This window comes from Mixophyes fleayi, chromosome 2 (genome assembly GCF_038048845.1).
Source record: "Mixophyes fleayi isolate aMixFle1 chromosome 2, aMixFle1.hap1, whole genome shotgun sequence".
NCBI classification, from domain to species: Eukaryota; Metazoa; Chordata; class Amphibia; order Anura; family Limnodynastidae; genus Mixophyes; species Mixophyes fleayi.
In genome coordinates this window covers 190,920,504-190,945,732 of record NC_134403.1, presented here as the reverse complement: position 1 = coordinate 190,945,732, position 25,229 = coordinate 190,920,504, and the positions used below count along the sequence as shown (strand labels likewise).

Below are 25,229 nucleotides of genomic sequence, written 5' to 3'. Positions count from 1 at the left end.
GATGTAGGTGTAACTGATGATGAACTGCTTGTTGTTATTTTTTAGCATAACTTTCAGATTTTCCCAGCACATTGCCATGAACTTGTGTCAAATGGCGTAACATGGATGAGGTTCCTAGATGGTTAAGGTCCCTATCTCGACTGACTGTGGCTTTACATACGCTACAAATGGCTAGACAACTGTTGTCAGGATTTCGGTAAAAATAATTCCACACATAAGAGGTGGATTTTTTGGTCTTATGTCCAGGCATGACAATGGCCTTTTTCTTATCACGTGCAAGAACTGTTTCCACCGTTGCAGGACTTACACAAACAGTATCATCCTCACAAACATCCTCATTAGCGCCCTCGTCGGCTACACAAATATCCCCCATCTGTTGTAATTCCAAAGTGGCATCCTCAATTGGTGTATCACCGACTACACTCGGGCTGTTCAGGCACACATCTGCAGAAATGCTGAAGGGGGCCTTCTTTATGGGTACACTATCAGAATGGTCATGATTACACATAGCACTCGTGGATGGACTCTCCGCAGGGATTTGTGTCATATCTGAATCTGAAAGTACATTTTCCTATAATGCCTTACTGTTTTCTTCCAACTCGGCTTTTACATGTAAAAGTATTTGGGCACCACTTTTGGAGTGCGAATGACAAGGTCTTGCTTGGTCACGACTGACCTTACAAGAAGATGCCTCAGTAACATTTGTAGAACTCGCACTCTTCTGTGTACTGCTGTGAATCCATTTTGATAACACCGTAAATTCAAAAGAAAAGCCTGCAGGGCCTAGCATTTGTATTTCAGCAATGACAATTATCAATGGAGCAATGGAGCTCTTCTATTTGTGTGTAACCTATATAACACCGTACAATTTGAATGCAAAGTCAGAAGAAAAGCCTGCAAGGCCTAGTATTTGTATTTCAGCAATGAGAATTAGCAATGAAGCTCTCCTCTTTGTGTGTTACCTATATAACACAGTAGAATGTGACTGCAGAATTACACCAAGCCTGCCAGCAGTAGTATTTGTATTTTTCTGCAATGAGAATTAGCAATGAAGCTCTCCTCTTTGTGTGTTATCAATATAACACAGTAGAATGTGACTGAAGAATTGCACCAAGCCTGCCAGCACTAGTATTTGTATTTTTCAGCAATGAGACTTAGCAATTGAGCAATGGAGCTCTCCTGAATGTCACTGTAGACTTTGTTAAACACTGCTACTCCCTCCTCTTTCAATTCTATCTTTGTTGCCGCCAAACTGCTCTACACACTGTGCTACCCTTTCTGTGTCCCTCTTTCAAATGGCACTAGATCGCAATGGAGGGCGGTATTTATAGATTTCAAAACTCGCAAGATCCGAGTTCCGTAATGATGACGTTTTGCCTCGTTTTCGATTCCGAAAAAGCAGGAAAGTGCAGAGCCAGTTCGGCTCGGTATTCGGATATGCTAAGTTCAGGTATGTTCGGTTCTCGAGGAACTGAGCCTGAGCATCTCTACTCTCTATACATATATAAACAGTGGTCAAAGTGGGAATGTATATGATGGAATACCATACCGCCACTTCTACTACAGCTTTCATTGTAAAACTAACAAATTTTATTCACTTACATTCCCATGACATTTTCCATACCATCACTTCTAAATGTCCACTTCGACTGTATATAAATATATATTAGTCATAGAAACTTGTCTAATGCTATAAAAATTTACTATTCATCCTATCCGCCTGTCCTGAGGAAAACTATTTACTTTCTTTGCAAGTCAGACAAGTTAAATGTCCTCTTAAACAATATAAAATATGAAGTTTTGGGTGAAATTATGTGAGTTTGGTCTACTGCAGGAAAGAAAATTGTCATTAGAACAAGAGTTGTTTGTATTTAAATTAATTTGTAATTGTTTATATTTAATTACATTTTATATGGAAAATGCAACTTTTGCATTTATTAATAACACTGTCAAGTCACATCTATACTTTGAAACAAATTTAGAGCTGCGAGATTCCGGTGGTTTTGAAAAGTGGAGACGTTGCCTATAGCAACCAATCAGATTCTAGCTGTCATTTATTTAGTACATTCTACAAAATGACAGCTAGAATCTCAGACCCGTAGCGAGGGCGGTGCCTACCTGTGTGGCAACAGTTCACCACAGACAAGTAAATGCTACAGGTATCTCGATCACAGTTTCACTGATCACTGCTGGGAACAGTAGTGCCACAACCGCTCATTTTCCACAGCCTTCCTTGCTTTTCACATTTCCAGGCAAATAGGTTTCTCACATGACTCCAAAATAAACCATCCCCAATATCGAGGGACTTTTCAGCACTACCACTCAGTGAAGTTTCCAAGCTGCTTTTCACTACACCATCCCAGTATCCTGGGACTTTCTTTTGGTAGCCACATTGCCTTAATACATTTCATTACAGTGCTACCTTATGGCATCTGCCGAGCTCCCAACTCCTTCCTTAAAATGGGGCTCTTTTACTTGATGGGGTTTTCTCCCAGTATTTCTACAATAAAAAATCAGACATCTTGGTTGCCCACCCCACACCCACTTCCTTGAAAGTCGGGGAGCCCACGACCTCCTCCTCTCCTGTCCAGGGTCCCTGAAAGATGGCGCTTCTCCTCTGCTTATCACATGGGGCTCCATTAGCCAGAGCTGGCGTTTTCACACCACCAAGCCCAGCCCATTCTCACGAGGCCCAGACCTCATCCCCGGCCATCAGAGGGATAGTGTCCTAATAGGATCTGATGCAGGTTAGAAAGATGAGACAAGAGATTTGAGCAGGTCACCTCAATGTGAACCTTTGACTCCACACAGTAAATTTATTTAGAGCAAGCCTGTGAGTTATTGTCTACCCTTTTAGTTATAGAAGCACATCTCCTAATATGGAAACCCGGCTGCAGTGGAGTGAAAGAGAGTATAGTGGACATATTTGGTTATGTATAATCACTCCACTCATTTTTCAACTCAGTAATTTATAGCATTTGATATAAGGAAACAAGGTTTGCTGCTGCCATTCCAATGCCAATGGCAAACAAAAAAAGCTTTTAATTTAACTCGCTATAAGTAGAAGAAGGGCAAGGTTGTAGCTATACCCATAGCAACACGTACATCAACAAAAGTCCATTTATTCTGGCTGTATATTATTATTATTATTATTATTATTATTATTATTATTATTATTATTATTATTATTATTATCAACTAGCGCTGTACAATAGTGATTTTGATTTTTTTCTATAGAGCACATCTCAAGATGTGGGGTGTTTCTGAAGGATGGGGGCTCAATAGCCTAATAGGTTCTAGTTACATCTTAATTCCTTGCCACACTGTGAAGACAAGAGGCATATATGATCCTTCTGCCAATATCAAGGATAAATGTTTATCCTGTGAGGGGTGAGTTTTATCCAGCTCTACTGCAAGAGTGAAGGGCATCCATGGCCACCTAGTATTGAGGGAGAGAATAAGTTACTTGGGTACCTATCAAGTGAAAGTATCAAAGCAAATTATTAAATAATCTCTCAACTATGAAAAGTCCACAAAGCATCAAATTATTTCTTACAAATGGGTGCAGCTCTAAGATTTATGTCCTTGTGTTCAGAGAACATATTTGCTGCTCTTCAGAGAATGAACAATTTGTATTTTAGTATGCAGTTACAAGTAAAAATGATTCAAACTCATTCAAAATGGTGATCGTATAGATTTAGTTAACAATAAAATTACATCAACATTAAAAATACTGTTAAAAACATATCAACAGATCATCAGGAATCTCTATCACCAGAGGTATAGTGCACTCATGTAAGTATGATTATTCACATCTCATAAACTATGCAGGCGTTGCTGCAATTTATTGAAGTCAAACCTTGACTTTTTCATTTACATATTAATGGCTTACATCAGTTAGTCATATTCTACTAAATACAGTTTCCAAATAAGATAGAAAATATATAAAACAATTCTGCCAAAGTATAAAAAGTCAGTTGTAATTATAGTGTCTCTTATGTCCAGTTTTTGTTTGTTTTTTCTGGAGAATTCAGTTTTTACTATTCTGGGGGTTTTTTTACACACAAAAAATAAACATTTTTCAGTGTTAATGAGATAAATGTACCATAAAATTGAAAGGTCCATATGATGTTGGTTTTATTTTAAACAAGTATAGTTACAATCAAATAATAGGCTAACATCATTTCTCACCACGTTAGGAGGGAAAGAGGGGAGTGTGGCAGAGGACAGGGAGATAATCTCAGGAGATGGGGTCCCAGGTAGAGAGTGTCAGATGCCAGAGGAGAGCATGCCAGTGGACAGGATTGCAGGGAAGGAGACATGGTACCAGGAGAGAATGGATGGTGTCAGGGGACAGAGGAAAGAGGACCAAGGAACGTGAAAAGGTACCAGAGAAAAGAGGGGAAATGGGAGACGGGGAGTGGGAGGAAAGCCAATGGATCTCTTATCTGTGTCTCTGAAGACTTGCAGATCCACTTCAGGAGTGGTATGGATTTGCTCAGCCTCAAAGAACTTCACCACGCTGCTTCCTGCACCCAATAAATATGGCTACGCTGGTGTGGGCTGCATTGTAAGGTTTCTGCGCTGATCTGCCACTCGCACTGATTCCTTTAGGCTATGTTTAAATTGTTTTAGTCTTTACGTTTTTAAGAATTCAGTGGGTTTGTCTTTCTTTTATTTTGCAGTGTTTTCTATAACTTACATATTCAGGTTTTCAATTGTTTCTAACTCAAAAGTCTTGGGGGTACATTTATTAAATTGCTGGTTTGAAAAGGTGGAGATGTTGCCTATAGCAACCAATCAAATTCTACAGAGCCATAACTAGAGATTTCAGTGCCCTGGGCAAACTAGAGCACTGGCGCCCCCTCCCAATTTTGGTGGGAGGAAATGCTGCCTCCCAAGGCGCTCACTGCTGGAAGAGAAGTCCTATTGTGGGGGTGTGGGGAGAATACGCCTAGCGTTTTGCAAGTACTATATGGCTCTCAAATCCTGCACAACGTTCTCATACCTGTTCTAAAAGTTTGACCACATGGAGCTGCTGCTGGCATCTTCCACTCACTTGCTGCTTGGCTGGATATTGCTGGGGCCCTGTTTGGAAAAAAATATTTATTGTTCACCACAAGGAAAGGAAAGCAAAGCAACAAGTGAATAGTCCAGTCCTCCTTCCTCTAACCAGTCCTGACATCCAATCAAAGTACCCATGTTTAATTATCAGGTCTCCTTCTCAAGATTTATTTAATATTATCCACATTTGTTTTTAAATAAAGGCATATTTCTCGTCTTACCAGCCGACATTTAATTAATAGCACTCCCAGTTCACAAATAGGCCTTTTCAACCCCAACTCTGTCACACATTCAATTAAAAGCACCCAAAAATCTCCAGTATTAAATTAATAGCCCCCACCACCACAATCATCCCACAAATATAAGAATAGCCCCACCAATAAACTATCAACCCTTATTCCCATTAAATTAAATCACCCCCCCCCCCCCCCCCCCTGCTCATATTATGATCCGCGGCGCTGACTCTGCACATCAGCCCCAGATGTGTACCTGGGGCTGTGACTTGTTTAATAAAAGGGGGCCATGGCGCCCCCTAGACCTTGCGTCCTGGGCGGCTGCATCCACCGCACCGCCCTCGCTGCGGCTCTGAGATTTCAGCTGCATTTTGTAGAATGTACTAGATAAATGGTAACTAGAATCTGATTGGTTGCTATAGGTAACCTAATATTTTTCAAACCCGCAGTTTAGTAAATATACCCCCTAGTTTGCTTTTGATTACTTTTATGGAATATTCCGCAGTGATTAAACATATTTAAATTCTTTGTATCTCTCTCAATCCTTCATCCTTGTTTGTTATAGCAGTCCTTGAAAGATTGTCTAATTTACCCAATATTACTCAAACCACGTCAATAGGTTAAAATGTAATAATATATGTGGAGTAACATATGATATAGTTACTGAAATAATATGTGACACCTTTAGCCATAGAAATAACTTCCATGGCTCTATGATCCTTATATTCAGGATGAAAGGTTTCTACACTCATAAATTGGAAAACTTCAAAACAGTGGCCTCAGGGAGCTCCTTGGCATGATTCAATGGGAATGGGTTCAACACTGCTGCTGTAGCATTGGTGAATCCCATCATTCAACTCTGTGCATTTAGGTAAGAAAGGGTAATTTATTATGCTACCTCCAGTGGTGAGATACATAAATAAGAAAAAAAGTGTTAAACATAAAACATGATTCACAAATAGCAATTTCAAGACTTTTGGAACCTTAAGAATTATATAAGGGACTATTTGTAAATGGTTACACCAGGCTTGGCTATCCTGTGGTACTCCAAGTGTTGTGAAACTACAAGTCCCAGCATACCCTTCCAGCAATAAGCTGATATATATTGGCAAAGCATGCTGAGGCTTGTAGTTTCACAACACCTGGAGTGCCACAGGTTAGCCAAGCCTGGGTTACACAAATACAGTGTGTTTATGATGAATGAAAAGTGCTTGTAAACAAAATAAAGGTAAGGTATAAAATGTCCACATTGGACATTTAGTTAAATGTGCCACAGATGCAAATGACACCATTATTTTTTGCATAAGACAAAATATCATATACTGTATTACCTAGCATTTATGAAGTGACAGAATTCAATCTATCACAAAAATGAGCAATAAAACATGTATGAAAACAGTAGAGACAGAATATAAATATTTGTGTTTGCTGAAAATATCGGAAGATGGAAAACAATTTGCATTTCCATTATCATACTTTGATTTTTTTTGACTGTCTCAAGGCGCTCTATAGTTTTTGTACCCTACTTGATTTACTATGCGATATTAACACATTATGGCACTGTACATGTAATATATGTGGAATGGATATATGTACCCTTTTGCAAATAAGATCATATGTATTGGTATCTTTCCCAAATCACTGTGCCTGTGTGGATTTACCGGTATTTTTTAGACTAATGCCTGTCTCTCCTTATTTTTATAGGGCCCATGTCATAGGATGAACACTGCTTGTCCCCTCTTACTATCTGTGATATTGTCTCTTGTCTTGTGCTCTTGGGGTTCTAACCCCACACCGAGCACATGCTCGGCTCTGGCCTCTGGAGTTCTATACGGAGCCTTCTCTCTTAAGGACCTTTTTCCTGTCTTCTCCCCTGGCTGCTCCTGGACCCTGGAAAACCCAGATCCAACCAAATACACATTATACCTGAAGTTCACTCACGAGGAGCAAGTGTGCTCACATCTATCCCCCATGGTGCAACCTTTGGATCATTATCTTCCCAACCACACCTGTAATCGGCCTGAGGAGGGGGCAGAAGACGCTCAGGAACTTTGTATCCCTGGGACCCCTTTTACCTTCTCTCACTTTGACAAAAACTTTCTTCGGATCTGCTTATCTGAGCAACCCCTGTCCATTCAGCTACTTTCTGACTCTGTGCTGAGTTTCCGCTTTGTGGAGGTGCTATTGGTCAACCATGATAACTCCAGCCAGTTTGCCTGTGGTGTACTATGTCGCTGGTTTGAGGAGTGTTTGAGAGCTCGAGACTGGGGGGTGCGTTGTGGATTGACACAGACTGGCTGCACCTGCCCAGAAACTGTAGCACGTGGACGTAATGACACAGTCTCCAACTCCATTGTTCCTGCAAGACATAGCGACTGCTGTGTTACCCAGCTGCTCCCAGGAAGCAACAATGAGGCATATCCTCGGCCAGTCCCGTATGGTATGCAAATTTATATACATCATCTATAATTATATGTCTAGTCAGTGGTCGAAGTGGGAACTTTAGAGTGGCAGTATGGAAATTTAGAAGTGGCGGTATGGGAAATGTAATGGGATTGTAAATGAAATGAATGGAATGAACTTGTATTGTTATACAATGAAGGCAGTAGGAGAAGTGGCGGTATGGCATACCACTGTATACACCCCCACTTCTACCATTGTGTCTAATGCATAAAGTACTGTAATAGGTATATTAATATTTGTAGTACATTTTCATATTGCACACTATATATGACCTTAGGCCTGTAATATATTTTTCATGACATGATTTTCATAACATGTAAAGGCTTTTAATTAAAAAAAAAAATGCAAATATGCTAAGTTAAAATGATGCATGCTACAAATTAATACAATTCAATTATTGATTATGTCCGATGGCCTATAAATTAACAAGTAGCAAATAAGTTAAAATTCAGGCACAGTATGTCGCTCCTTCTATTTACAAGTCTTTAGACTAGATATCATTAGCGGTATTTTGATGATAATGTACCCGCCCCCTTAATGTACACAGTGAAGACATAACTCACTAAATATGTGCCTACTTTACAAAGACACAAGAACTACAGAAATGTGGAACTCTTTAGTCACTTGTAGTATTATTCCTAATAAATACATCAAGGGTATGTCAATTTGCTCTATAAAGATCATTTGTACTATAATAATAACTTATGAATATGAGATACAAAAAATAAACTGTAAGCAGATCATTGATCATAGTTTCTGTATGTATAGGAGTGACAGGGATAATAATTATAATAATAAAAAAAAGTGAAAAATTATACTACTGTAGAAACACTGTAAAAAATGATACTTTCCAAATAACATTTAAATTTATCGACCTGTTATTTGGAACTGTGCTGATATTCTCATCTATGACCAAAGATGTCTTCCTTTAATTTATCGCCTTTTGTATGTTTGAATAGTATGTTGTGTTCATGCTAATCCGCGCAAGAGCAAGCTGACGCGGTTTGTAGGTTTCCACTTTTGGCGATCAGACACTTTAATTAGTTAAGTGTCAAAGAAGAGCAAGACATTCCTAGGTAATGGACATTTATTTCTACATTATAAAAGTACATATATTGTCTATTAACTAAGAGTATGACATGAAACATATTCTTCATATTACTCATTATCTTGATGCTGAATACTTTCACTTCACTTATAAAAGGAATAAAAAATACTTCAATAATGTATCATAAGAGCAATATATGCAGGCCCGGCGCTCCCATTAGGCAAGGTTAGGCAATTGCCTAGGGCGCCGGGCTCTGCAGGGCGCCTCGAAATTAAAAAAAAATGGAAATCCACGGGGAGGAGAGGAGGGAAGGGACTATTGAATCTTACCTGCATGAAGCTGCTCCTCTCTGCTCTGTCTTCTCCCCTCCGCTCACTGACAGTGACAGGCCGTGATGATGTCATCATCACGGCCCGACAGTGTCTGTGAGTGGAGTGGAGAAGACAGAGCAGAGAGGAGCAGCTTCATGCAGGTAAGTTAAAGAAAGACACGGGGTGGGGAGGGGAGCTGAGGGGAGGGAAGCGCAGCGGTGATTTTTAAAGGGGGGGGACGGCGATTTTCACACTGTGCCTAGGGCGCCAAGGACCCTAGCACCGGCGCTGAATATATGATAGCTTAAAGTTATATGGTTTGCACATATATCTTTCAGTTCGCAACAATTCAAGCCCTGAACGCCTGGCAGCATCACATGTTAAGGCACTGTCCTCTCTTATATAAGATATTCTTTAAGGATATCCCTATTGGTCAGTGATACAAATACTTGTGCTCAGAGGCAAAGTTTATATTCTCACTATAACTTAAATACAGTTTCTCCATTGTCTATATAGAGTAGACTCACCCATGGTCAGGGTTGTTTTAATGAAGGGGCAAGAAAAAAAAAATATGAGTGATTTTCAAAGATGGTAGTGACCTTCAAGTGACCTACTGGCTAATGAAATGCTCCTAGTTTAAATAAAAAAAACCTCTAAAGTCAAACTTAACTTAATGTCCTAATTTCAAAACTACTCTGAATGTAGACCTAGGAACTAAGGCATGTTATAATCCATGCTTTAGTCATAACTGTCAGGAGCAAGGTCCCAGTGTCCCTGACTTGGATGTGTACTGTACTGGGCTACACACAATTCCAGCACGCAATCTTGCAGTCACCTATCACATAGGTTATAGATATGCTGAATCTCCTCCAGTGTTCTCCCACCCATACACACGTAAGCTCCGCCACCACCTATTGAACCAGGGCATCCCCAAAATTCTGTCACACAAACGTACCTGCTGCCACACACTATGCTCAGTGCTACACATAAGTTTGCAATGCCCAAATCAGCAATTGCAGGATGAACACATAAAAACTCTGTTACACAACTGTACACGCTGACATACACTAGGCTTCTTGTTAGTCAAATGTCTTAAGAAGTCACACACTAGCATTCAAAGGGTTAACATGGTTCAGTAATAATCTTCATACAAGGCTTGTGGATTTGTTAGAGTATTAGGACAACTTATTACATTTTAGATTTAATAAACAAAGGTATATGGCATTTGGAAATAAAAAAAACAAACAAAAACAAATGCAATACACTCATAAAAACAATAGCGATGAAATTACAGAAATAATTATGTGTCTGGAAAAAAGGCAGAATGAAATGGACAGTCCTTCAATTAGATTTTCCAAGAGTCACTAAAAGCCGACAATTTGCTCTCTCATACACAGAGTAGTTAAATATTTTTCACTTTGCATTCAGAGGGGCAGTGTATATGCTTATATGGGGAAGGAAATGTCTCCTGGATGTCACTTATAAATGGTCCAAATTCGTTTACCTTCCATAATTTTTCTTGGACATGTCGCAGAGCCATAACTCCCCATTCAATAAAGTGACCATAACTTCCCACACATTTACATATCAAATATGATGGAAGTACAACATTATCAAATACTTTTCTGAAAGATGTGACTACTGTGGTTTCTCTATACAGTGGCTACCTATATTTCACACACCTTATGCGTTTTCTCCTCCTAAGTACAAAGTGCACCCTGATTTCTCAAGACATGAAATTTGGAGCCATATTATTTGACATTAATGTTTTCTATATACATGTATTGGTAGCTAGTGTCCTGCGTACTAGCCTATCCATTTATCTGGCTACCCAACATATGGTTTTCATTTATTTACAACTCCTTGTTAATTAAATAACCCTTCCAATCTAGCACTTGCTTGTTTGCACATTAACTTAATTAGGCCGCTTACTTTAAGTAGAAGGAGACATGGATGATCATGGTTGTGACCTGCATATGTAAAGGGAGTTACCTGAAAGAATATCTGGGCTTTCCGATGAGCATAGCCTTAATTTTCTCCTCCTGGGATGACTGACCAATTTTTTTAAACACTTTTTTTTAGGGGAAATCATGTACATTCATATGTGTTAATTTAATGTTTTATTTGTCCCCTGACAAAAACCATAAACCTAACCCAAGCTTTAAAACTAACCCAGTCCTAACAATTCTAACCTTGCCTTCTAAACTGCAAAAACGTATGAAAAAATGTAAACTTTGGAAAGTTTTTTTGTACTGTGCTTGTGCAAATTGACTTTAGAAATCAGTTGCAAATCACTACTTGTAATAGGCAGTAGACTTAGGGTCCTTGTAATGAAATTTGTGCCTTACGCCCACTAATATCTTTTAGCAAACCTGCATGTGTCAATCTAATATTGCTCCTACTTTCCTGCAAGTCATCTCTTAAAGAACTTCAACATAAAAAAATGTAATTTTAGATGAGTTCAATGACGTAATACAAAACACTAACTTGTAGTTACCGTGGATGCGCCATTGGTCAGATCTCTACACTTACTGTTTGCGCAAATGGAAGTTTGTGGTGGCGGGACATCATTACTCACTCAGCCATTTTCAAACACTCACTTATGCCCTGCAGTAAGAGGTTAGAGGAGTGCTCCATGGGACTGTTAAGGTCATCAGGAACCCCAATGGATCCAGAAAGCAACACATCCAAGGTACTGCAGCTTAGTTTTATGTTTTAGCTCATTGAACTACCCACAAAATAATTTTATTCTTAGGTGGAGTTGGGATGTAAGGTAGATTCCTGCAGAAGCATGGACTAATCACAGGGTCCTGGACTCTGATTATCAATGCATTCATATATTAGCACACTTCATTGGTCAAGAGAATAACAAATGTAAGCTGGGATGTCTCCTAAAAGGTAGGTAATGTAATGGTCAGATATATACCTGATATATAGGTCTAATGTTTCAAGATGGTAGCATTCCTCTGATACCTAAGTATTGGCAATCTTAGGTGTTCAGCCTTATGGCATTAGGGGATGTTCTGCTGAGACTCTGGGTGCTTCCAAATCTCAGAACAGAATGAAAGTGAATTAAGGCAAAGGAAGCTGTAAGTGCAAATCAAAAGCCTGGGGAAATTGTTCTTGCTTTTTCCCTCCATTTGAGGAGTTTACCAAGTGGCCTCAGACAATACAGAAGAAACAGGAAGCACAGCCATTTACATTTAACATGTTCGTTTTTAGTATAATATATTCCAACTCTAAGTTCTAATTTCCAATTATTGTTATACTTCATGTGCATTTGCTTGGTGGCATCATCAAAAACCTGTTGAGTATTGCATTCTTCCAGGTTGTGGATTGAGCTTGGAACAGCACTTCTAATCCACGACAGGTCAGTTACAAATAAAGGCAGTTATTAAGAAAATTAAAGCCCAGAGCCCTGCAACACTCAAAAAAAAATCAAATTTTGATTGTTAAAAGGTTGTTGAGCATGAGCCTGATGGTGGTGTGGGGAAAGAATGTTTTTGAGTAACTTTGCAGCCTGGCTTTAGTTGTTGCTTGTTTGAGTAGTATAATGTATTTAGTATTATGATGCCCCAGGCTCATATAATATTATATACAGGTATGGATCACTTAGATGGAAAACAATTATCCAGAAAGCAAAAGAAGTACATTTATTGATGCTGATAAGTGATCTTGTTATTTGCACAGACATGATCACAAAGTTTTTTTTCCTGCAGTTATTATAAAGATTTCTGCTAAACAATGTAATGAGGACACAGATGCCAGGGGCTGTGTGTGGAAAGACAGAGGTCAATTTTCAATGAATTTTAGTAGATGTGAGGCATGGTGCTCCAAAATACAAGAAAAACCCCTCATCTGGGATAATGGATAATGGCTAAAATAGTTGCATATCATTTTCTGGAGTCTGAAGCATCATAACTGGTTTGACTGGATTTGCACTCATAAGTTAGTGCACAGTAACATTTCCTGACTGTCTCGGGAACCCTGTGTTCTCATTGATACTCTGTTGCCACACTGACTCCATATTTTCTCATCAGGTCAATTTATCACATGATGTTAAAGGTTGAAGAACACAACAAATCAGCAATTAAGGCAACTGGTGTCAATATGAACATCCCCCAATATAGCAGTGCTAGACATTGAAATGTCAGACATACAACTCATGGACACCCTTACACTCAGCTCAAAATTATGTGATGGTCCAATTAGTTCTTCAAACTCAGTGTTCTTCCAAATCTTGGATGGACCTGTTTTGGAGGTGACAGACCAATACTTAGAACTAGAAGATGCATGACTTTGGTGGACACTCGTTTTTGCATATTGTTTGTTATTCTGGCACGCACAGCACAGGAAGAGCACCAGTGCTTTCTAGTGTGGAGCTAGTAGTTTTGGGAGAGGAAGCCTTACTGTATTTTTGTGGGCCCTCCCCGCAGTTAATAGGGGAATCCAGTCCAGGCTGTCTAGTGCTGGTTGAGTGATTTGGGGAGGAGGTGGGGCTGCTGCCTGATTCTATTTATTTAATTATACAAAGTATCTCCCTTTCATTTCAACAGCCCAATCATTTCTAAACATACTACACTTATGGAAACCCCACTGAAGATGAATGAGCTATTGAAAAGCATGGAAAATTCTCCATACCGCTTGCATTCTGGATTCATTCACAAATGCATGTAGAGGCCTCTAGCGAATATGAATTACAGATATACCATATGTGAACCAGATATCAAACACCTAGCGTTTATATACATTTCACACGTGGTATGCATTTGCGTCACACCAGTGAGTAAGATATTTTTAAAGGAGTTCTCCACCTTTGGACATCCTGCCTCTTTTATTACCTGCACCTCTATGTGCCAAATAGTGGGGATTCTTCCAAATACAAGAGTCTGTTTATCATCAGAACCCTGATTGCAGTGATAAATCTTATTTTCATAAATTAGCTATCTCTACAATTAACAAATAAATCTTGCAGAGGCAGCTGAGCAATATACAGCTCCCCCTTGCGCTACTGCCTGCAGCATTAAGAGTTAATTTACCGCTTCACTGGCCTAGTCTGTAGTTGTGTGCAGGCGTGAGACAGCTTGTTGTCTCGCACAGAACTTGTTTCATGATATGGAATCTTATGTAATATCTGTATAAATATCCTTTCTATGGGAACAGTGGCTGACTGCTGAGCATCATGGGAGATGTTGTGCCAAAGGTTAGCCAAACTTGCTTTATCTCATATGTAAAACACTTACTGTAGTAGTGGAAGTCAGGGGTTAAAGTGAGATAGTCTATGCACACAGAAATAGATTAACTTACTTGTATAATAAGGTCTAGGAAATGAAATGAAGGTTAATCACATCAGCCAGTATTGAGTGAGCACAAATAACATGTCATTTATATTAACACTTTTTAATCTCAAAGTATAAATTTCTTCCAGCTGTGAAGAGTATAGACAGTTTCTCAGGAAAGAAGGTTCTCTAATCACATTGTGGTGAAATATAACAACAGGTTATCTGAAGGGGAAATCATCTGGTGTGCCACATTATTCAAAACATAAAAACAGTCATTGCGTGCAGCCCATGGATATTTCATCTCCCATATTCAGCCTAAATGACATCATTTTGGTCTGCTTGTTTTCTATTTTGTAAGGTTCAGTTTATAGAAATAAGCAAAATTGCTGAAGAATTTTGTATGAATCAACATTCACTATTGAGCAGGCCATTTCTGAAAGGTTCCAAGGACTTGGAACATAACCATTTGAGTTCCAATTTTGCTTTGTCATTCCATCGAATGTCATTAACTTTATTTGTAAATTCACATTCCACGTAAAGTATAGTCAGAGGATATCCCACACTCCAAAAACATACTGGTAGGTTAATTGGCTGCTAACAAATTGACCTTAGTCTCTCTCTCTCTGTCTGTGTCTGTGCGTAAGTTAAGGAATTTAGACTGTAAGCTCCAATGGGGCAGGGACTGATGTGAATGAGTTCTCTGTACAGTGCTGCGGAATCAGTGGCGCTATATAAATAAATGATGATGATGATGATGATAGCTGGGACGACGGTTTATTAATTCTACTGTGGTTGTTGACTGAGAACAGTTAAGCCCTAATCCTGCCAGCAAAATGTGTGAAATTTCACTGCCAAATGTCGAATGAAGCATTTATTTTATGGAACAGTGTTGAAAATTTTGCACTTCTTTAGATCTGTTGTGTATTTCCAATATCACATTATTTCCATAATCTTTAATAAATATTATATTTTACGTACTGTCCATGTCCATCCTAGCTTGGCTTTTAACATGTACAACACTGCCTGCTTTTGGTGGATAGAAATCATTGGTAGGATCTCTAGGTACTAACATAGGGGGAGTATCAATTAGAAAAAAATACAAGCGATGTGTCTCCGGAACGGCTGTGGAGACATCTTGCGCGTATTTTTTGTTTGAAATATCCGTTCATTTTTATCGCACCCCATAGAGCTGTGAGTAGAGTGAGTGGATATTTTTACTGTACTAAACTAACGGTAAACATGCGCACTCGCGATGTTCGCAGGAACATCGCAGCTAATTGAATCTCCACATGAGTCTCCATAGTGCTCCTTTTCTTGGAGCAGAGCAGCATCATTTGTAAGAATTGTTTCTTGCATACAGTGCAGCTGTGCTCTAAAAACTGAGCATAACTCACCTCCAACATATAGAGACAGAGATTCTGCTTCACACAGGACGGATGGGAATGGTATGCATGACTGTTTGTTAATGATAAATCTCAATATCATGCATTTACTCTGTAGTTTCTGCCTCCAGTCTACTTCTTATCACTTCTTCCAGCAAATGGCCACCAAAAGCAGTAGAGGGGAGGTAACTATGGATGAAAGAGTGGAAATGCTCCGCTCTTTTCTCCATATTTGCTTTTATACTTAGCATACTTGACCACTTTGTAGATCTGGACTCTGGGAGATGCAGAGGGCAGGTCTACAAAGTCAGGGTGGGTTGGTTGGTTGAAAATTGTGCATCAGAGGGATGAGTATGATGGTACAAGGTACAAGGTTTTGTATCATCATGCAGTGGTGGGTGGATTGTGATGATGCAATACGGAATCACGGTGTCCTTATCCCCGTCCATTTCTCCCACCATACATGCAAGAGCAGAGCAGCTAAAGCAGGTGCTCTGGGTGCCGACAGGAGGGGTGGGCACCACCAAGAGCAGGTTAACTGTGGCTTGCGCCCCCATGCATCTTTTTTTTTTTTCTGCTATTCTTTTTTTTTTACTATTAAAGTGTGTCCAGATGGCACAGAAATTATGCGACTGCATTACTTTCATATTCAAGATACAAGAGGCGACAGAGAGACTGCCGCCCAGCAACAGCAAGACTGCACCCCACCATTCCCTCTATTCCTTCCAGGAATTTCTTCCAGTTCTGTAGAGGCAGTAGTGGCCATACCCCTGACGTATGCTCCTCCTCCACCTGATGCTTGGTACCTGAGCACCTCTGCTCCTCCCCATTTTTCACATTGTTTAAATGTATGGATTCCTCACCCCCAGCCCCCCTCTCCAGTGTGTATGTCTCTCTCACCCTCATGTCTCCCCATGAGTTTGCCTCTCTGTCTTCATTTTTATGTGTACCTATCTCTCGCCATGTGTCCGTCTGCCCCCTTTGTGTGTGTGCGTCTGCCCCGTGTGTGTGTGTGCGTCTGCCCCGTGTGTGTGTGTGTGTGTGCGTGCGCGCATATCTCCCAACATTATTTTGTTCCAAAAGCGGGACAAAATAATGCCTACCTCCTTTCTGCCCAAACTTCACCCACAAATAGTCAAAATTAGGTAACATTTAATCAACTTTCCTGTTAAGCGACGCCTTTTTGCGGCCTGCGGATCTGGATGTCCCTCTAAAATCAGGTCCATTGACAGGTTTGTGTGTGTGCATCTGTGTCTCCTCTGTGTGTGTGTGTTCTGTCTTCTATGTGTGTGTTTGTTTGTATGTATGTGTTCCTCTGTATCCCCTTTCTTTCTCTTTGACCACTCCCTTTGTGTATCTCCATATTGTGGGAGGGAGGGCTGGCAAATTTTAGCCTGGGAGGAAAGAATCGGCTCTGCAGCCTATTAGGAACATTTTAAATGAAAAAAAAAAATGCAGGTAACCCAGCCCAAGGTAGCCCATTATGGGACCAGCCCAGGGGCAGATTTGTCCCCAAGCACAGCCAGCCCTTGATTGTGGGTGTCTGTCCTTTCTTTCTTCTTTGTGTATCTAATTGTCTCCCTTTAGTCCTCTTATCATATCTATCCTCCCAGCTTCTTTTATTATTTGCCCACTTTTTACCCACTTTTACTCTTGTCCTACACCTTCTCCCGACTTCCCATTCGTCTTCCACCTCTCCCCTTTCACCCCTTACCTTCCTCATCTTCTGCTGAAGTCACTGGTGTCCTGCTGGCTGCAGATCAGATGCAATGTGGATGAATCAGACGATGGCACAATGTTCTGATCTTAATAATTTTACCATATAACCTTGTATCTCCAGGGATAACTCTGGCAATGGTAAGATTCTCCGGCTTTTGCCAGTGAAGCCTTCCACATGCGAAACTTGTGCCGCCACAATACCCATTATTTAACATTCAAATAATTTATCATTATCATTTCCTTGAATAAAGCAATGTGTAAAGGTTTTTAAATAAGTTGCATCTGTTTTAAAATTTCTATAATATTTTTTATTCTAATTTATTGAATTTGGAAGCCCAAATCTCGCAAGACAGCTCAAATACCGGTCTGGCAAAGCGTTAAATTAACCCTTTATGGCTTCAGGCAAATATCAACTGAGGTTGCTGAGTATCGCTGAGCTGCTCCAGTGATATTTTATTTATATATTTTTGCAATTAGGGATTTTTTTTATTGCTGTGAAATTCTATAAGCTGTCTGGCCATCTAGATAACATTATCTTAGGCGTATTTGGGGGGACGGGGGGAGCTTAGCATGTGCTTGCTCCAGTCACAATGGCTCCACGTTACACCTCTGCATCCAGGAGAATTGCCAACTTGCTCTGGAGTTCGTGAGGACCCCAATGAATCCTGCATGTGTAATAAATAGTCCCTTAAATGTGTTACTATGGTCAAGCCATTATTTTCCTATATGACTGACTAGCTTCCTCATGACATGATAAGAGAATGTCATTGGTAAGGGCAAGGAATACATTTATGTTTAGAGCTCCCATTTTTTTTAACAAAAGGAAGAACCAACATTATTTCAAGTTTGCTCTGACAAAGAAGCCCTCCCTTTCTTTAATAAGTACACAAATGTAATAAATAATTTTAAAGTCCACTAATTCTATCAATGTAGGTATCAGAAGTTTCATTAATGGTAAAATAACTTGTCTTTTCTTAAAATATATATAGAGGTAATTATTTTGTATTCAAAGACACACACAACTTGTAGGTATTAATGATGTGCTGTCCTTCCAGGTCCTGACATTTGATAAGTTTTCCCTGACTGGGAATTGGTCAGTTGGAATAATGAAAAAGTCTTAATCAATAGTCTTGCTTTGGATCATAATCTTAGGATCTCTTACATGCTTTTTGTTTTTTTTAGAAATGTTTTGTCTGAGGAATGCACACTTCAGATAATACCATGTGGTTGAAATGTATTGCTAGAAATACCAGCAGCGATAGCAAGCTGAAGCAACTGAGGCTTCAAATTTGATCAGATGGACTATACATTATGAATTTATACTGCCTGTACACTATAATGCAATGGTGTCCAATTGAAATTCAATGGTACCTGCGAAAACTTTTAACATTGGCGGTACTGCAAAAAAAGATTACAAATATTATATTATGAAATAACATTGTACAATTACTTAACTGGCTCTTCCCCAGTGTTTGGAACCTGCAGATGTCCTCTCCTGTGCAAAGCTACTTAAGGGACAGGCTGTTGCTAATGTCCTTAACAGTGTGGCTCCTGCCCCTTGCAACAGAAGTACTGATGACTTCTATAGCTCCACTGCACAATGCTAACGTTTTCTTTTTCTGTCAGTGCAGTAGAACAGGCTCATTTATTCTTTCTTGAGGTTAGAGTGTCTGCAAGTAAAGAGAGTGTAAATACAATGTCATGAGACTATAGCAGTGTCTGTTTGAGGACATAATTCATCCACGGTCTTAGGTTTAATTCTCCATCCTGCCTCCCAGATGTTAAACTCCATTAGGTATCAGCTCAACTTTAGATCTATGTCCACCTACTTTCTTGGCTGCAGCTTTACTTCCCTTTGCCTTGTAGGCATGGCATATTTGTCAACATTTTAAAATATTTTCCAGGGACATTTTGCTACCGGGCCAGTGCACTCATGTAGTTAATGCACAATACTGTCTTGGCAGACCTTGGATTACTACAACATGCCACATTTACTAATTATGGTAATAGTGTACTTTTTGCCATTTAAATAGAGTGAATCGAGTTAATGAACATTACCAGTGAATAATTAATGCATTAAAATTCAATTGAATATACCATTTATGTAAGTTAATCTGTTACCTTTGTTTTATTAAAGCAAGTTGCATAGTTTATTCACAGTTTAATCATAGTTCATTTTTGACTTTGTGTATTCATTCTCTGGTCATTTCTGCACCTCCCCTGTTTTTTTGGTTGTACAATTCTAACTATTACTTCAATCTCTAAACTAAAATTTTATCTTAAATTTAGACATAGTAATGATGATGGTACATGTCTCAAAATTGTTTTTTATGTAATATCTTCTACATACACCATCCTCTTAAACAAAAGAATTCCCTTAACCGTTCATTCACTGGACGATTCACCCTACTCCTATTTAATAAATGGTACCTTTTAAAGCCTATAAGGTTTGCAGGAAGAAAACACAGGGACATTTCCAGGTGCAAATCTTTATAATCTGGTACTGTTCTTGGAAATTAGGGAGAACTGACAAGTTGCTTCCTTGTATTTTTGGCAATACAAATGGGTGGCCAGATTGGACAGATTCTGCTTTTCAGCACATGGCTTGATGAACCAGACAAGGGGCTAGATTTATTAAACTGCGGGTTTGAAAAAGTGGAGACGTTGCCTATAGCAACCAATCAGATTCTAGCTGTCATTTTGTAGAATGTACTAATTAAATGACAGCTAGCTTCTGATTGGTTTCTATAGGCAACGTCTCCACTTTTTCAAATCCGCAGTTTAGTAAATATACCCCAAGAAGCGGTTACATGACAGCACATAAAGATTAATAGCAGTCATCTGCTAAATGCTTTTACAGACCTGCATGATTTAGCTCCTTTTATTCAGGTTATTCTCAGACATCTCACTCTTTTTGAGTCCACACAAGGTTCGAGTTTGGATTTTTGTTCCACTTTGGTGTTTCAGCTGCAGTTGGGGTTTGTGATTAGGATTGAGAACCTAGGTAAAGTGGATTGGGTTTGGAACTACATTTCATTTTTTCCAAATCCTTATTGAAACCCTATTAACCAGAAAAGTTAAAGAGAACCTGCCACAATGTAGTAATATTTGTTATACAGAGTGCCAGATGTAAGTGTACAAAAAAAATTACAGTTTCCTCTGCTCGGGAGTGAGCATGAAAAAGAACATGCAAATACAGGGATTTAGTGTTAGCATCAGCACATTAAGAGGATGGCTGGCAGACTTTAGCATGGGGGCAAGCACACAGCACTGGCCCATAAATAGCAGCCCATCCTTAAAGGTTTGCAGTACAATATATATATATTCATCAGTATAAAAAAGAGGCTATTTTAGTTTTGCTTAACCCAGTGATACTTTATTATTATAAATGATAAATCTCAAATAACGAAAATAAATAGAGCAACGGAAAACAAACCTCACTTTATATTGCATATTATTTATTATATCTCCCTACAGCACATTTTTTAGCTATGAGCACAACAATAACAGACATGTCTGTCACATCATCACAATATTCTCCTTTCATTACACAACTGCCCCCTTGATCACACTGTTCTCCCTTCGTCACAATGTTCTCCCTTCATCACACTACTGCCCCTTTCATCACTGTTCTCCCTTCATCATACTACTGCTCCTTTCATCACACTGATCTCCCTTCATCACACTACTGCCCCTTTCTCAGACTGTTCTCCCTTCATTACACTACTGCCCCTTTCTCAGACTGTTCTCCCTTCATCACACTACTGTCCATTTCATTACACTGTTCTCCCTTCATCACACTACTGCCCCTTTCATCAGACCGTTCTCTCTTCATCACACTGTTCTCCCTTCATCACACTACTGTCCATTTCATTACACTGTTCTCCCTTCATCACACTACTGTCCCTTTCTCAGACTGTTCTCCCTTCATCACACTACTGTCCCTTTCTCAGTCTGTTCTCCCTTCATCACACTACTGCCCCTTTCTCAGACTGTTCTCCCTTCATCACACTACTGCCCCTTTCTCAGACTGTTCTCCCTTCATCACACTACTGCCCTTTCTCAGACTGTTCTCCCTTCATCACACTACTGCCCCTTTCTCAGACTGTTCTCCCTTCATCACACTACTGCCCCTTTCATTACACTGTTCTCCCTTCATCACACTACTGCCCCTTTCATTACACTGTTCTCCCTTCATCACACTACTGCCCCTTTCTCAGACTGTTCTCCCTTCATCACACTACTGTCCATTTCATTACACTGTTCTCCCTTCATCACATTACTGCCCCTTTCATTACACTGTTCTCCCTTCACCACACTACTGCCCCTTTCATTACACTGTTCTCCCTTCATCACACTACTGCCCCTTTCATTACACTGTTCTCCCTTCATCACACTACTGCCCCTTTCATTACACTATTCTCCCTTCATCACACTACTGTCCATTTCATTACACTGTTCTCCCTTCATCACACTACTGCCCCTTTCATTACACTGTTCTCCCTTCATCACACTACTGTCCATTTCATTACACTGTTCTCCCTTCATCACACTACTGCCCCTTTCATTACACTGTTCTCCCTTCATCACACTACTGTCCATTTCATTACACTGTTCTACCTTCATCACATTTCTGCCCCTTTCATTACACTGTTCTCCCTTCACCACACTACTGCCCCTTTCATTACACTATTTTCCCTTCATCACACTACTGCCCCTTTCATTACACTGTTCTCCCTTCATCACACTACTGCCCCTTTCATTACACTGTTCTCCCTTCATCACACTACTGCCCCTTTCTCAGACTGTTCTCCCTTCATCACACTACTGTCCATTTCATTACACTGTTCTCCCTTCATCACATTACTGCCCCTTTCATTACACTGTTCTCCCTTCACCACACTACTGCCCCTTTCATTACACTGTTCTCCCTTCATCACATTACTGCCCCTTTCATTACACTGTTCTCCCTTCATCACACTACTGCCCCTTTCATCACACTGTTCTCTCTTTATCACACTGTGCCCCCTCATCATCACACTGCGCCCCCTTCATCACATTGCGCCCCCTTCATCACACTGTGCCCCCTCATCATCACACTGTGCCCCCTCATCGCACTGTGACCCCTCATTGTACAGATTTATATTTGGGGTAGGGCATGTCCTAGGTCAACTTTAAATTTCAGTGTACAAATAAGGTACCAAGTATTTGTGTGCTACATGAATAAACAGACAGTATTTTCCTTATGTGCAAAATAATAAACTCATTTGCACCCCTTGCATTGTAACATGTTTTTTTCCAGGAATCTTAAGTAAGAAAACTTACTAAATTTTTTGCTTAACTTTCCTTAATGAATCAGGCCCTTTGACAGGTTCATTTTGCAATTGTGATTTTGGGCCTCATTCATTAAGGCATGCAAAACTAACGTATTTTGCGTTTTTTTAAAAACGCACATAAATCAGGCATCCGCACATCCATATTCAACAAAGAGCGGATGGTGAAGATACGTCTGTTGTTGAATACTGGTGCGCTCTGCTTTTACAGGCAATGCAGTGCTGGATACGTCAATTACATTTGTGGAATATAAAGTCCTAGCAGAACACACACAAAAAAAGTATTCAATGATTGCCACCTGTTAATAATGTAGGGCCTGATTCATTAAGGTTCTTAAATGTAGAGGATTCTCATTTCAGTCTCCTGGACAAACCCATGTTACAATGGAAGGGGTGCAAATAAGTGTTCTGTTTTACACATAAGTTAAACACTGACTGTTTTTTCATGTAACACACAAATATCAACTTTAAATTTCAGTGTACAAATAAGCTATCAAATATTTGTGTGTTACATGAAAAAACAGGCAGTATTTAACTTATGTGTAAAACAGAACACTTATTTGCACCCCTTCCATTGTAACATGGGTTTGTCCAGGAGACTGAAATGAGAATCCTCTTCATTTGAGATCCTTAATGAATCAGGCCCGTAGTCATTAATGAAAAAACATTAAAAATAAAATGATTGATTTTTAAAAAAAATTATGCATAAAATACATTTATTAGGCTGCTATGAATGTCTACTGTATATAAAATACATTTTTACAGTTTCTCCTGATTGCAAACACATGTTCTAGCATGCATACATGGCCATCATCTCTATCACTCAGAACTTACATTGACCTGTAGCTGGTGCAAATAATACGACAGAAAATCACTTACCTTTGAGATGCCCAAAGCTTGAATCAGATGATGCTACTTGTGCTCGAGCTTGGTACACCCTTATTGTACATTGACTATGTGCATACGCCCATTCCCTTCCCCGTTCTGCCCATGAAATCGTAGGCTGTACTATGGGTACTTTGTGCTTGATGATTTGGAAGTTGTTGTGTTCACTGGCATATGGTTTGTTTCTGCTCATGCACGAAACGATTTTATGAAACATGCTACACGTATCGACATTTACATTCCTTAATGAATCAGTCCCTTTATGTTTATGTGGGAATCCACCCACCCTAGGCAGAGCAGAGGCTGGAGAGAGAGGGTGTGTGGACAGAGAGCTGCAATGCACCCTGGGAAAGAGAAGAGCGAAATCTGATAGGTAATAACGTTTGTCGTGTTTATCATGAGGTAAAACTGGGATTTACCTCAAAGTGAATGGATGTGGAATCCTAAAATATATACAATACAACTGAGATGCTCATTCTAGGAGTTCTACAGGTCTGGGATTTGTTTTCCCAGAGCGAAATTTGGTCACAAGTCCCCGACAGATTAATTTTGAAGCAAAACATTGTTTTCATAGCATGGTGCTACCATAATTGGTGGCGTGTTGTGCGGCTCGGGGCTCAGTGCCGATCGTGGCTGCTTCTCCTCAACATTGCTTTTTTCTTTTTTTTATTGCACTTGAGTGTTCAGCCAAGGAGCTTAATGTCTTCATGGGAAATTTCAGAGAATAAATCTGAAATCCATTTCCACTGTGCACAGTAGATCAGCTCAAGTGTTTGTTACTCTTATTTAATTTGTGTTTTGCTGTCTCCTTTCTTCACAGCTCGCTCTTTCTTTTGCTCTTTTCCACTCTCACGCCTTCTCTCTCACACACTATGATCGCTTAGTGTTTTTTCACCTATTTATTTGTTCTCTTCCCCCTCTCCATTATCATTCTCTCTAAATGATGTTCCATGTGACAGGAATCACTTATTTTAGGTGAACTTGGGGGTCTGACTTTTATTCAGACGGATGTTGTATGCAGGTTAGTGTATTATCTTACACACCTGCCTGCCACGCTCCCTGCTGGTATTAATTTACATCCCCTACTCGGAGCACATGGAAGTCATTTGAAATTATTGCAATTTTCCTATAGACTATGGCAGGTGGATGGCTCTCTAGTGAAGAAATGTAAAAGAAATGGGGTCACAAAACCATACTTGCAGCTTCCATTTAAAATGTACTTCTATATGAAAGACACATAGATCATCTCATTCTCACTAAATCAACGGATGAGCAGGCAGCAACATGAGCAGGTACCCAGACCGCTCTCTAACTGGTCCAGGAACGCTGTAATTCTTCCGAGGACGTGGGGAGATGATAAAACGCAAGACCGAGCAAGTACAGCAGCTGCAGCAATAACTTCAGGCTTTATAGAAGCAACAGGCTCCTCTCCCCTCCCAGCTCACACATTGCCTCGACTGATTTTATTAATAACATTTTATTAGCTACCTGCAGAGTCCTGAGCCTTGC

At 39.7% G+C, this 25,229-nt stretch overlaps 1 protein-coding gene across 7 annotated transcripts in view; it reads left to right on the top strand.

Annotated features, from left to right (window-relative positions):
- Nucleotides 1-25,229, top strand: part of ADGRB2 (adhesion G protein-coupled receptor B2) — a 298,187-nt gene that overhangs the window by 155,878 nt on the left and 117,080 nt on the right. For 5 of the 7 annotated variants that reach the window (XM_075195184.1, XM_075195183.1, XM_075195185.1 and 2 more), the window contains exon 2: nucleotides 7,002-7,737. The exons of 1 other annotated variant lie outside the window; for it this stretch is intronic. In XM_075195184.1, the coding sequence (XP_075051285.1) occupies nucleotides 7,017-7,737 (721 nt within the window). In that variant the 5' untranslated portion in view covers nucleotides 7,002-7,016. Of the gene's footprint in view, nucleotides 1-7,001; nucleotides 7,738-25,229 lie in introns of those variants that run through there. One more of the 7 variants, XM_075195188.1, reaches the window with a different exon arrangement.